The 14,395-nt window shown below is 40.9% G+C and overlaps 1 protein-coding gene across 3 annotated transcripts in view; it reads right to left on the bottom strand.

Moving 5' to 3' along the window:
- Positions 1 to 1,443: 1,443 nt before the first annotated feature.
- AIG1 (androgen induced 1) overlaps positions 1,444 to 14,395 on the bottom strand; it is a 127,959-nt gene continuing 115,007 nt past the window's right edge. For 2 of the 3 annotated variants that reach the window (XM_056342419.1, XM_056342420.1), the window contains 2 exons: positions 5,281 to 5,444; positions 1,444 to 2,114 (listed from right to left, as the gene is read on the bottom strand). In XM_056342419.1, the coding sequence (XP_056198394.1) occupies positions 2,077 to 2,114; positions 5,281 to 5,444 (202 nt within the window). In that variant the 3' untranslated portion in view covers positions 1,444 to 2,076. Of the gene's footprint in view, positions 2,115 to 5,280; positions 5,445 to 14,395 lie in introns of those variants that run through there. The other variant, XM_056342421.1, reaches the window with a different exon arrangement.

Here is a 14,395-nt window from a genome sequence, read left to right on the forward strand (position 1 = left end):
AGCAGAGTACAAGTCATTCAAGTTCTTCAAATGACAAACAAGTCGACAGGGTTTGTGCTTTGGGCTTCCCACCCTAAGCTGCAGTTGATAATCTGTCACAAGGGGATGTCCGTCACTGCTGCTGCTGCTGTTGGAAAGTACAGCCAGATTCCTTAGCACATTCACTGCCCACCAGTACTTCCATGTGCCACCACAGCTTTCAGAAGCAGTGACTTTAAACATTCCATAAGTTCCTAGCTCACTACGCATGACTGAATCCATGTTTTCTTTCCTTCCTGAGTTTGGAAAACCTGTTGCATATAACAGACATCTTACCGCCTCCAATAACAACCATCTATTAAAATCAAGTCCTAGCTACCTGTGGAAAGAGTAACCATACTGCAGGATGACTGCATATGTAATGTACAGCTCAGGACCAGAATATAATATCCCTAACACAAGGCCACACGGCTACAGCTAATTTGCTTCCAAATTCTGCTGGTTTTGTGTGTCCTGTCCTCTCCCTCTGTGGGACCATCAGATGAGGTCCTCCTTCTTTATCTGGCAACTTATTTCCATGAACTTTCTAGTAACTTGCCTAGCTTTGAAATCTTTGCAATTCTGATCAACAAGTTAAAAATTATTGAGGACAGGCAGACAGTCACAAAGACAATATAATCACAGAAGCCTTAATTTTGAAGGAAACCAACCAAAACCAACATTGTTGAACTTGTGCACTTTTTACTATGTACATAAGTACATGTACATTAGTGTGTACATAAATACATGTACATATAAAAAAATACTGTGGAGGCATGTCATGAGTTGCATGAGACCAGGTTCCTCCAGAACTGTTCCAGAGCAGAAACATGGTTAAGTAATATTAAAACTCTGCAGAAATCCCTTTAATAAAAATCACACATTAACATCATGCATCTTTGAAGTACTTTGTATGTGTTAAAATAAATACATATAAATATGCTAATGAATAAATGTGTGATGTGAATACCAAGAGATTTGGATCTTAAAGTTACTTTTTTATAAAAAATTTTTTGCTGAAAAATATTCCTTTCACTTTTTAAATTCTAGACAATTTTTCTGCCTACTAGAGTTCTTTCTTGATTGTCTGATAACTAAACAGAATCTTGTCAAGTTTAAATGATCACTAGTATTTTGCAACTGAATTCCTAATACAAACAGGCAACTGTTTAACTTTAAATATTTGCTTACGTGCCTTCCTGAAGTAAGACTTAAATGTTCTCTGGTACAACACTAATGGCTCAGCCCATCTACTGAGAACTTACAACTTGAAAATGCAGGATCAGGTCTTGTACTAGGAAAACAAGAAGAAAAATCCTCATGTAGAAATATCATCTACAGTTGATGCTGGAAAACCTGAAAATGTATTATTCAAATGTCATCAATCCATTTGGAATTTCAAGAATTAGCATGAAGAAACAGAAACAGAGGGATAATTTGATCTTTATTTAGGTCTGTTTAAGAAAAGTTGCATCGTATTTAGGTAGTCTAACACTGCAAATAAGGATTTACTGGACCGATAAAATTGTTAACATCACTGATTTAAGGCAGCTGTTACATAGTGTTACGTTAATATTTCAGTCAGATTGAATTCTTCTTCAGATACATTCATGCAATTAACTTCTATTGTATTTTCACACTGTACTTTGAAATATATAGGATTGTTTTGTTTCTCCATATTAGATCTATCTGATTAGGCTTTTCTCAAACAATACAGAGGATGGACTCATTGTTCTTGGTGGAAAAGTTCTAATGATTTAATGGTTTAATGACTTATTTGATGCAAGAAATGCTCATTGAGAGTGCCGTGGAGATAAATATACATCTTATATATGTATGTCACATGCAAGCATGAAGAAATAGGAATGGAGATTGAAACATCATTATTCTTAACTAAAATCATTTTCCCTCCATATAAAACCCCAAAATATCCTTGCACTGAGCAGAGGGCCCATTTAACTTCCTCCTTTCCAAAAGATTCCTCTCCACGCCAACCTCTGTTGGGGATGAGAAATCTTCCATGCAGCCAGAAACAATCCTCCATGTTGCCTCTGTTGTTCAGTCCAATTTTGGCTTTTCTTTTCCTTCTTCAATACCTGAAAATGTATGGAGAACAGCTTTTAACAATCTCTCAATGAATAAAAATGAAGAGTTTACTTAGAGAGGTTCTTCCAATGCATTAATCTTTCTTTCCCTTTATTGCTCCTGTTTCTTCCCTACTTGCTCCCATGCTCTCACATGTTAACTCACCTGCTGTGAAGGAAAAGAGTATCTGCACACCTGATGGCAGTGGTTGTCCAGTAATGAACCGCACAATCCTCCCTCCCTCTGGACCATTTTCAAACCAGCCTAACCCCCTGCTGCACGCTCAGCCTTTGACAGCTGCAGGGGTCTGGGAACAGTTAGTTCCCTCACCTCCTCTGCTTACCTACAAGCAAATTAAAGTAGATGTTATTATAGCTGAAGTGAAGCAGCTGACTTTATTTGAAAGGAAGTTTTAAAAATTATGTTTCAGAATTCAATAGCTTTAAGGCCCCCTCCATTTCAACATCGGATTTTTAAATATTTGCAAGTACATCTCCCTTTTTTGAGAGTACAAGAATGAAGAGTCAATTACTCTTGACAGGGCGCCTCTCTTCTTGTAGCAGCCACGTCCTTCAGTAATGCCAGGAGGGCCGAGTATAGAGCTTCTCAAAAAGCTTATCCTTGCTGCAGGACTTGTCTCTTTTCTATGCTGAGCAAAGTCTGGGCCGGGCAGCAGATTGTGTTTTTTCTGGCAATGAAAACATTCAGCTATTTCATATGCCTGTTCCTGGACAATGAATTGCTATTGGTATCTGACACAAGTATTGTTCTTCTGACTAAGCCCTCTCTGCCAGACATCTCAAATACAAATATTTCTTTTGGAGGTTTTCGGGCCTGCTGCATGCTGGAAAAGAAAGACTTCTGAGGACTGAAGGCAAAAGAAAAGCAATGTTTGAGAATGCTGAGAGGAGAAGCAATGTTTGAGAATTCTGAGAGGAAAATCCAGTCACAAGTAGGATCACCTGCTAATGCAATACACGCACAGATGGTACATACACCAAAAGTCACTTTAAAAACATAGTTAATTAATATCAATATGGGAAACAAGAAGACCCACCTGCAGTTAAAAAGTACAGCTACAGAGCTGTCTTGCTGAAAGAAGCAACACGGAAACAAATGGGTCTGCGCATTGCTGGCGGCCCAAGCACAACGGCCCTGGCTGATGCTGGCAAACCAACGTAATGGAAGAGCCACAGCTGAAGGTTTAACAACCAAAACAAGAGGCTGGGTCCAAAAGATTACAGTGGGTTTACAAGGCTTCTCCAGAGCCAATCCTGAGTCTTCTGCTTTCTGCTGGAAGGAACTTTTCCAATAGTTTTAAATGAGCTGTTTTATTTGCCTTTTAGAAGAGCCTCTTTCCTGTCTTCTGAAGCACTCTACTGCAGATGCATAAAATAGTTTGGCAGAAATGCAGATACCCTCAAAACTGTGGACAGACACTGGCTTGTACAAAGGGCAAATTTTTCCTTGCCTACCATGTTTGTGGTTTAACTTGGAAAAACTAACTGCAAATCATTTTGTCAGTAGTGAGGTTTTATTTAATACATCTCCAGAGGAAAAGGAAAAAACTCAAAACCCAAACCAACCCTTCTCACCCCTGAAGTCTTCTCATGGCAGACTGCTTTGATTTGCGATCTTACGGCTCAAAAGCCCCTTTTAAATGTACAGTTTTCTAATAGTATTTTCCCAAGTCTTGCACAGTGACAGACTGGCATTATTTAACATCTCTGCTGCTTGTGGTGTGCCTGCCATACGTTTCAGGTTAGGTTTATGCAAAGTGTTTCAAGCACAGCAAACTGCCAGGTGACTCATGGCTTTCTGGTTTGAGCCACAAAGGACTTTGGATCAATATTCTTTAATCAAATCAAGGAAATGATGGAGAGGATAGTAAGGCCATTCACCAAACCTTGGAAGAGGTTGGAAGAATGACCTGATTGACGTTAGCTCCTCTAGGGTGGAGGGCCACAAGAACCAGGGATTTTGGTATGCCTACTGTGGAATAGTGACGGATTTACCACCATTTACTTATTCATGAACTCAGTAAGAACATGTGATTCTTCACCACATACAGTTCTTCATACAGGACTTAGGTCAAGCAAAATTATTCCTTGTGGCTGCCTTTTTAAGAAACTTTTTTCCTGAATTAAATTAAATAAGTTAAATAGATGTGAATGTGGCATCAGACTGAGGACTGAAAACCAGACTTGAACACCGTGACCAATGATTGCTGGTTCCAGAGGAAAAAAAAAGAAAGATGCTTTATACCTGAGTGCTAATATGAGCAAACGGCAAGTAAAACTGCTTTGAGCTTCTGGCGTTAGGCTCTACCTAGTACTGGAGGACTTGTTAAAAGAATTTGTGCGTGCAATAAACTAGCACGTGAATTGATGTTGTATCAACCAGTGCACACTAAGTTTCCCAGAAGGGGATACAGGCTGTTCGTACGGGCCCAATGTGTTATGGGCCCAATGCATGCAATGGCAGAATTCCCACGGAGCATGGATTTCAGTCAAGATGTGATTTGCCACTGCAGCGAACATGAATATTGTTTGCTTATTTCAGGCAACTTGATAAATGAAAAATGTCTTTCATAGATTAAAGGGACCTACTTTTAATCTTGTGTTTGTCTTATTTTCACTTTTCCTCTACTCAGCAACGGATGGCCTAGGTAGGGTAGATGATGTAGAGTCTGCACAGTTATGTTTACCCGGCACTAAGGCGATCTTTCATTCCTATTATTTTACTGACATGAAGGTATTAATTTTCCTTGAGTAAATGTATAAGCAGAAAACAACTTATATCTGAAAATACTGAAAGAATATATTTTATTTCTAAGTGTACCATTAACAGCATTCCCACAGAATGATACTTTATTCTAGCTACCTTTAATGGGTTCGTCAGCTAATAAGTGGGTTGTAATCCTCTCAGGTAATTGCCAATAGCTCTTAAATCAGTATTGGAAGTTATAAAAAAGAATACATATTCATAGCTCATCATGCTTCCCAGCAGCCATTCTGTTCATCTGGCTGCTTTTAAGAGCAAGCAGGCAAGACGTTTCAGCGGAACTTCTGTCATTCCCCTGTGTTTTAGCCAGCTTAAAACCGTTCCCAACTTTCAGGGGAGCAGACTCTAGTCCTGACAGTGTTAATGAGGTAATATTCCTAAATCAATACTCACATTTTTGGGTATCCCAGATGTAGTTGTTCAGGACCTCTCCCACCAAGTAGAATATGTTAATTATTACAGTAACAGCTGCAAAAAAGATTATTTTGACGCCTGGGCTGAGGTGCTCAAGAAGTGGGTACACCCACACTCCTGTAACATGGTGAATCCAGCACACCCTGAAACAAAACAAAAATAACAAGTATTGACTCTTACAGCCCTGTTTTTCAGAAGTAGCTTGGGCTATAGGCTTTGCTACTGTAACCTGAAAAGCAATTATTTAAAAGGACTGCAAGCTTCAATGGAACTGGAGCACCTGGATGACATCTACCCAGGCCAGGCATCACAAATGATGAAACTATGACTGATTTCCCACATTCTTCCTGCTTTGTTTTAAATGTAATATGAGCAGTTGGCCAGTTTTTGTGTTCTGATGTAGACGGGTATTTCCTTGCTGCATTTGTATTTACGAGGAATACACACCACTGTTTTGTGCAGCCATCTCTGTTCCAAGCAGGTTCTTTACCCAAAGAGCAGTTAGGGTTCTCCAGGCTCTCCTACACAGCCCAACTCTCTGCTTTCTGTAGTGTTCTTTCATTTTGTACACATTTGTGTGTTTCTGCTGCTCTCCTCGCTACACCTGGCAAGTGCATCAGTTTCAGAGTTTGTTCATATGAACATATGGTTCAGCTTCATTTTGAAAGAATAATTTCTTCTGCACCTGTGTTTTAGATTTCTCCTCCTTTTCTTTCCATTACCTGGTATCATTTGGGATCTAACAATTTTTCTCCAGGTAGGATAAACATTTTAAAAAAAACCCCAAACAATCAAAAACCCCACCTCATCAGTGAAATTCTGCCCAGCTCCACGCTCAATATACAGTAAAGGAAAAGGAATGATGGTAGTTTGCTGGTGACACAGAGATTTTTAGTGTTCAGTTACAGTGGAGATTGTTGGTACACTAACTCAAGAGACAGGGTGTCAGCTTTAAAGCAGAGCAGCCTGAAGAAGCCCTCCAGGTACGTGGTTTCACTGTGTGTGACTGCCGTGGACACCTGTACCCTCTGAAGGACAGCTTTTGCGTTGGGATCTGACGTGGTGAGTGGTGAAGTCAGAGGGAGCAGAGCAAGTCCATACATTCCAGTAGGTGGAAGCTAAAAAAGGCAAATGCTGCCAAACATCACAGAGGCTAACCGGGACAAGTGCTCAGTGGAGAGATGCTGGGGCCTGAGAACTGCTGGGCTCTCTTCCAGAATGTAAATCTCTGCCTCTCTGAGACTTCTGTTTGTTTAAGAAAGACTTCCAATCACTAGATCAACAGTCATAGGTTCCTGAAGGACAGAGACACAGAAGTCCACCCAAAACTGTGATCATAAATGCCTGTCGCACAGAGAATACAGAATCTCTGTTTAATGATTCTCTAACACCCTGGAAAATGTACATGGTTGTCATAGCTTCCCTCCTCCTTAGAAAAGCTTTTATTGCAGCCAAACCCTTAACAGTTGGACACTTCATGTAGGAATTTACATGTGTCAGTAAATTAATCTGCATGATCTAAATGCAAATTAAAAACCCTTTCTCCAAATGAGTTCACATATGGAAAATGATCTCTGTACTTTACATTTATTTTTCACAACAGTCTTCTGTTCCAGAATTAACCTGACAAGACAGAGGTATCTGTGAAAAAAAATAAAGGATTCCTGTGTAACCCATGGTAACCGGGGATACCATGCTCCTCTTGATAAAATACGAAGATGGGGCAGTTGGGTAGAGGGTAATGGGAGGATCTCCACTCCTGGGCTGGCTTAGCAGGGAGTGTCTGTTATTGCCTAACCTTTTCCAGTTTCATTTGCCTGTGTTTTATGATCATTCTGTGAAAAACAAGCTCCAAGGAAAAAACTTGGAAAAAAGCCAGTGCTTCTTTTCCACTTATTTTCTGTGGTGTGATAAAACTGCCCAGCACTATAAAACACCTCTAAGAGGGACTTTTCAAGGGACATTCTAAACTGCACCTACCCAGCCAACTTCATGAACCAAGCAGAAGAGGCATTTACTAGAATGCATTTATGCTGGAAAGAGGAAATATTTTCTCAATCCAACCAATGAGTCACTGATGAGCTCCCGAATGTCGGTGATCTTGGGTTAGTTCAGAGTCTTTGAGTACAGCTCAGGCACTCCGTTCTCTGCCACCCAGCGCAGGAGACCACGCATGGCTTGGTGACACTGCTCCTGAGTTCATCGTAGCTGTCATACGCCTGCCCCTGGTGCAGTCACACCGCAGGAACTCATGCTTTGAGCACAAGAGGCACCGAGTGCCATTTGGGAAACAATGGTCACAAACCCACCTGAGCAGCCACCCTGATCTTTCTTAAAATGAGCTGTACCACACCGCTCACTACTTTGGGATGGAGTAATGTTAGCCTTCTCTCTGCTGAGCAGTGACACACTGGCTATTCCTGCATTGTCTATACCACAAACGGGAACAACAAAGGGATGGCTGCTGCCATGGAAACCTCACCTGATGGCCTTTCTTAGGTTCCTGCTTGAATACAAGCTATCTTGATGCCGCACAATAAAGGTCTGATCAACGCAGGCATAAAGCTTCCACACAAGATTGCTGATTACTGATGTTAATGAATGCCTTCAACATTGCAATTCTAGTAGTCATTGTTCCTGTCTAACCTCATTATTAGACAAGCACAGGGGAGCATGCATTAAGATTTACTTAGGAGTGCAAATCTAGATCCAATTTAAGACTCTGTTATTGAACAGGTATAAAAAATAGGTCATTTAGACAAAAATAAACTGAGGAGAAAAAGTTTAAGCTAAAACTGGACCGGCTACTTTTCAGAAGTTAAAATTATCTTGAACCTCCCTGTGTTTTGGTTCCATGGCAGTCCATATAGACATAACTGTGTGTTTTCAAAGATGAATGTGTTGCACATCATCGAGCTCATCTAGCCATTTGTTATAACTGGTAAGAAAAGAAGGAACGGAAATATTCGCACATTGTATTCAAATTAAAATGTCTGTTAAAAGAAGCAGTGATTTTGGGAAATTTTCAACCAGCTGGTGTAGAAATCAGAAAAAGCTATTTTAAAACACACAATATTGCTTCTTTTTAACAAATCTGTCAAAAATTTGACTTTGTAGCTGTTTTTCACTTCTAGTATACAGTAGATGTTGCATATCTCTCCTATCAAATTAATCAGGAGGAAATGAAAACTATGCAGAAAAGATACATGTACATTTATTCTTTGGCCATAGACCTTTTGTTAATGAGGAAAAGTAACTACAAAAAATTTTCAGAGCCTTGTGGTTTATAAGTGCTCTACCTGTTGCTTTGAATAATGCAGCTGTTACAACAGCATGTGTGAAATTTAGTCCTGGTAGAAGCAAGACCGACACGTGGACATCATGGCAAATCACCATAACACCCGAAGGATTTTGCAGTGGGGGGCATGCTGCAGAAAATGGTTGTTCCTTCGTGATGGCTGCCCTCAGCTACAGGAGTTTGAACGTACTTGCACAGGCATCACAGTCTGGCAGTATGTTGTGGGCTGAACTCCGAAAGTCTCTGCTCATTTCCTGCCCCAGCTGAGCTCTTCAGTGAAGTCCACAGCCAAACAACAATCAGTGCTGTGTTCTGGAAACAGAAACTATTAGATGAGGGGCTGTGTAATGTTTCAAGAGCAGTGAATGAGAGGACACAGAACAACAATGCATGTCATAAAATGGCTGAAGAGGTCCCAGGGCTCATTCTCATAACAGAAGAGGCACCTCAACAGAACTCAGAGACCAGAAATTAAAATCTGATAATGGAAATATCATTCTGAATGATACCTAATTAACCTCTGGAATGCTTTATCTTTCTGTGATACATCACTGAAATGAAGATACTCAAAAAAGTTTTGAAGTGTACAATTTTGGAAATCTACATAGTCCACTCTTCTTAGTCCACTCCTCTTCTTTGGGCCGTACCATGCAACTCTAGCAAGCTTCTGAAATCAGGAGACTGTATAAGCAATAAGAATGTGTACAGTATGTTTAAGTTCAAAGAGTACAAGGTATATAAACCACCAAGACTGAAGGATCCAATCATCTGCTTTTTGATATAGGTTTTGGAAGAAAACTTACAGGCTGGTTACTCCAAAATGGCCTGCTAAATCTTCTCCTGAAGCATCTGACATTGGCTACACCTACAGCCTGGATACATGACTGCTCTGACCTACTACGGCAGTTCCCTTCTGGTTATTTCTTCCAGCAGCAAATCCTTTCCCACATCTTCTGTGCTGTTCGTGTTTCCAGTGACTGGCAGAAAGGAAGGCTGAATCTTTGCTCCCAAACAAATCCTAGGCCAGTTCCCATTGCGTTACTCTTTACCAAACAACAGAACGTGGGTATTTGCTGTGCTTTTATTTCATGATCTACCCTAGCATCACTCTTTTTGTTTTCCACAAAAGGTGAGAACTTTACCCAGAACTATTAAATTGTGGAATGTCTCCCAAAGGAGATGACAGGCTTATAGCAGCTGAGTCATTCAAAACTTGAATGAACACATCATTTGTGGTTATAGAGTAGGGACCAACCTTGTGCTTTCAGAGGCAGGAGCACAATGACCCACACTAAATCTGTTCTACTTTTGGTTTCTAATACTGACTGATGTGAGCCACATTTCATAAATCTTTATGATTGTTCTCCCCTGCCCCACAAACATAGGACAACTTGTTCTGCATCTAATCAGAATTACTAAGATCTCAGCCACATTAAGATTCTGGGCTTCTTATGACACCAGCCAGCCAGGCCTAAGTCACCTACACTACGAATGTACATTCTTTAGAAATTTTAAAGACCTGAAAATAACTTCAATAAACAGACATCAGTTAGGAAAAACCAGCAATCACCCCCTCTTGACCCAGTTTCTTACACTGGATTCTTCTCCATTGAGCTGGCTGGTGCTGGACAGTACGTGGGTCATAGGACTGTGCTACTGGTATGGAGTAGTTATGCCTTCAGAAGAAGACAAGTCCTGGAAAACTGCAGCTGCAAATAATGTCACATGCAAAACATACCCAGCATGACTGTGGTCATCCTCTGAGATGAAAAAAACTTTAGCAAAAATTTGTGTTTATGTACAGGTAGCTAGAAAGACGAAAACTCCACAGATTCATGATTTGCTGCAAGGTGTTGTCATCTTTGCAAGTGATCTATTTCGATAAATAATATTTCATTTTAAATTTAGTAATAGTTGCTATGCCTTCTTGAGCTATATTTTAAGGAGCTGCATAAGCAAGTGAGAATGTATTATCCATGCATGTCATCTGTGATTGTACTGTTGCTTTGACTGAAACATTTGAGGATGTGGAGGTGGAGGGGAGCCAGAATGTAACAGTCCATAATGGCTATGTCAGACCTAACAGGCTGAGGATCCAGGCAGCCTTCTCTTGCTGAAAGCACTTCTGCTCTCCCACCCTCCTTCTGGGTCAGGTACAGGGGACGCTAATCTTCTCTTGGCCTATTTCTGCTGCTTCTACTTCTTCCTACTCTTTCCTGTTCTGAGTAGCTCTGGCTGCAACTCTTTTCTCCTCCTCTGCATTGTCTCATCTATCACCCACCTCTCCATCAGCCTTCCACTCCGATTTCAAAGCCTGTCTCTCTCTCCCCCTCCCAGTCGTTCCTACTGATTTGCATGATTTCTGCTTTCAAGCTGCTGACCTGTGAGCTGCACATCTCCTCACCCATTTCTCTTCGAACCCATGGTTCAGCTCTTTTACTTGCCTTAAGGACTTTTCCCTTGCTTTTTCTCCAGCCACTGATTCCTCTGTTCTCTACCGAACTTCTGTCCCCAGTGATCACTTCCAAATGCATTCATGACACCCCCCACATACAGACCCTCAGCACACGCTAGTACAGCTGTGCTGTGTCTCTCTGGCTCCATCGGCACCAGCAACCTCAGAAATCCTTCTGGTTTCTCAGTCTTGCCCTTCTTTATCAATATGGCTGCCAATTGCCACCAAGTTTCACGCCCTGCCTCTCCACCCCTCTCTTCTCAATGTCAAGGTTTGTCCTAGCAGTTATCCCTTATCCCTTTGCCAGCATCCACTCCTTCTGATCTTCCTCTCCTTCTATAGAGAATTGCTAGTGGAAATCCTACAGCAAGGCTGACAGCATCCATCTCAAATGCATTCCAAATTCTCAGTGGACATTCCTTTCTTAAATTCATTCCAGAAGAATTCAGCAAATTACCCTGCCTAAACGCCTCCCTCAGCAAATCTACAGAACTCTCCTAAAGTCACCTCAGGAGAAACTTTATTTTGAAATGAAAGCTTAAAGGTGCCTAAGCTCTTTAATTAGATTTATCAAAGAATGAAAGAATGAAGCAAGTCCGAGCTTGGCACATGTGGAGGCAGCTCCTAGTGGATTTGAGATAGCAGCAAGAGAGCAGCATCAAGTCTTTTGCTCCCAAACACGTAGCCCAGCATGGCTAGAACAGTGGAGTCAGGTTCTTAGGGTCTGTTTTTTTGGCATCCTCAAGCACTCTAATGCAGAGGGAACAAGAAAACCAACTAAAATAAACGTATTTGTCTCAGTTTATTTTAGGGACCTATTAGACTCTGATATTACTTACCATGAGGTCATTCTTATTACAGGGAGCAACACATTTCTGGCTCTTTTCTGTTCCTTGACAACCAACTCCATACACCCATTGGCAGTATTTTCTAGTAGTACTGGCAAGCTCTTGGGCTTTCTTAGCACTGTCTAGATTTAACAATTCAATACAACTTGTGACCTTTTCAAGCCATACTAAATAAAACTAACTGGCCTTCCCCATCTTAGCCCATGGCCTTGATCCTGAAAGTCCATGTATGGTCTGCAACAGGCAATGCAAATCTGTGAATGCTCTGCCTGAGCACAGTTCCTTAAGAGCAAGGGAGAGCTCCCCCTCACAGAGAGCACATGAGCTAAGTGTGCCTACTCAAATGCTCTCTGACTGAAGGGAGAGAATGCAAAAAAAAAAAAAAAAAAAAGTTTTACTCTTCAGGAAAGGAAGTTTCTCAGATAACGTCTCTGAATAATGCTCAGGGGCTATCAAGTTTTTCAGCTATGTTCTTCCAACTTCAGCAATTCTATCAGAATTGTTTGCCTGTTTTCTCATTTATAACAGAAGCTCTCCTCTACGTGGAGTTGAAAAAAATGCGTTAACAGAATCAAACCTAATCAATATCTTCCTGTATGCTCCTTTACAGTACAAAGTGAGATGTGATACATAAATCATGTAGCACGGGTTGAAGGTTTCAGCTCAGGTGGAGAGAGAGTTCAAAATACAAGGGCAAAACACAGAGAACATCTGATTAGCAACTGTCTCCACTTTATACTGAGAGAGGTGCAGTGAAAACACTTCTGGTGAGGAAAAAACGCTGTAGGAGAAGGACAAATTCTGAAGCAGCAGATCCCTAACTTCTTAGCAAAAAACCATAAACCAAGAACTGAGCCCCAGCAGGGGACCCATGGACAACCAAAGGTACAAAGGAAGGAAATTCCACCAGGCTATATGTAACTAGGTCATTTGCAGGTCTCATTTTGATGCACTGTGCTACCCTTGAGGTGTCTAAATGGTACACCAAGGGCAGTAAATTGGACATAAGTAATTCGAAACCCACTGAGTGATTAAGGTCTTTACTTCAATGTGGTCACTTAGCAGCAGGAAGATAGTGGACTTCATCTATGAAAGGCAGGCATGCTCCGAGTGAGAAGGATGAGAAAACTCTCACTTTTCACACTTTCTGATAGATTTTTCCAACCTGTGAACTTGAGATACACCGTACTGGTAACTTCAATAACACTTGCAGGCTGAAGACATGCAGAACTTGCAGATGATGGCACAGTGTAGCTTGTGTCTGCCTCCAGTCTTCCACAAAGGCCTTCTTTCACAGAAGTAGCCAGAGAAATGGGCTACAAGTGCAAAATTTAGCAAGATGACCTTTAGGCTGAACAAACAAATGTCTCAGACCATCTTTAGAGAAATCACAATTTGGAAGAAGGTGAGTCCACTTGAGATTAGCCCAATCCAGTTTGGAAATAATGTACATGCAGACAAAACCAATAAATCAGCGAAGGGAGATGATCACAGGCTGTAATTGAGTATCTGCTTAGTAGTTAATTTCTTAATACAGAATATTCTTCCCCTGCTTCACTTGTCCTACAATTTCCTTTTACCTTGCACTTGCAGCTGTAGGATGCAGATGCACTGTAGTAGGCAGGATCATGCCATAGGAGTATCACACTGATACTGTAACAGATTCTTAAAACATCTCATCTTATTTCACTTGCAGAACTGGACTGTTTCAATTTGCTGTTCCTATTGAATACTAATGCATCTGTCTACTCAGATCATTTTGAGAAAAGAAGGATTTGCCATAGGAGGTCAGATCACAGGTACAGTAACTCTGCCAGCCCGTCTCCAGGTACCCTTCAGAGGAAGGTTGTGAAGTATCACACTTACGTATTATTATATATGGGGTAAAAAAAACCCCAAACTACTTTCTCCTGAAGGAATCACTACGTGCCTTTTTGCATGAGGCTGTCCTTATGTTACAATTACAAATATTACTCCTTTTTAAGAAGAATATGTATGTTTATAAAAGCAAATGGCAGAATGTGACTGTTGTCCTGGGACAAAACATCCCACTTCAGCTGGATTACTAGCATTTTATGATCACTCAGTGTGCGTGGCTGTGTATGAGTAATGGCCTCTGTTTCATTGGACCGAAGGGGTAAGCTGCATTGTTGAAGCAGTACGACAGTACTGCCTTGAGCCTGTGTGCCTCTCATTAGTTTCATCTCACTTGACTGGTGGAAAAAGCAGTATTATCCAAAATTTTGGAAAATACCCCCTTAGCTGAGGGAAGGGTGTTGTGAGGTGAGAAGAAATCATATGAGAAGTGAACATGTCGTCATGAAATGTTTGCAGAAAGGATAAAGGATAGATGGTATCAAAGAAGCATTGTAAATAAAAGGTTTCATGAAAAATAAAATGCTAGAATGACCAAAGTAAATTAATTCTGTCCCTTAAGTCAGGTGTTTGAATAGAAACTGCCCAAAGACTTAATTTAATGTTGTATAAGAAAGG

Source organism: Falco biarmicus, chromosome 6 (assembly GCF_023638135.1).
Source record: "Falco biarmicus isolate bFalBia1 chromosome 6, bFalBia1.pri, whole genome shotgun sequence".
NCBI classification, from domain to species: domain Eukaryota; kingdom Metazoa; phylum Chordata; class Aves; order Falconiformes; family Falconidae; genus Falco; species Falco biarmicus.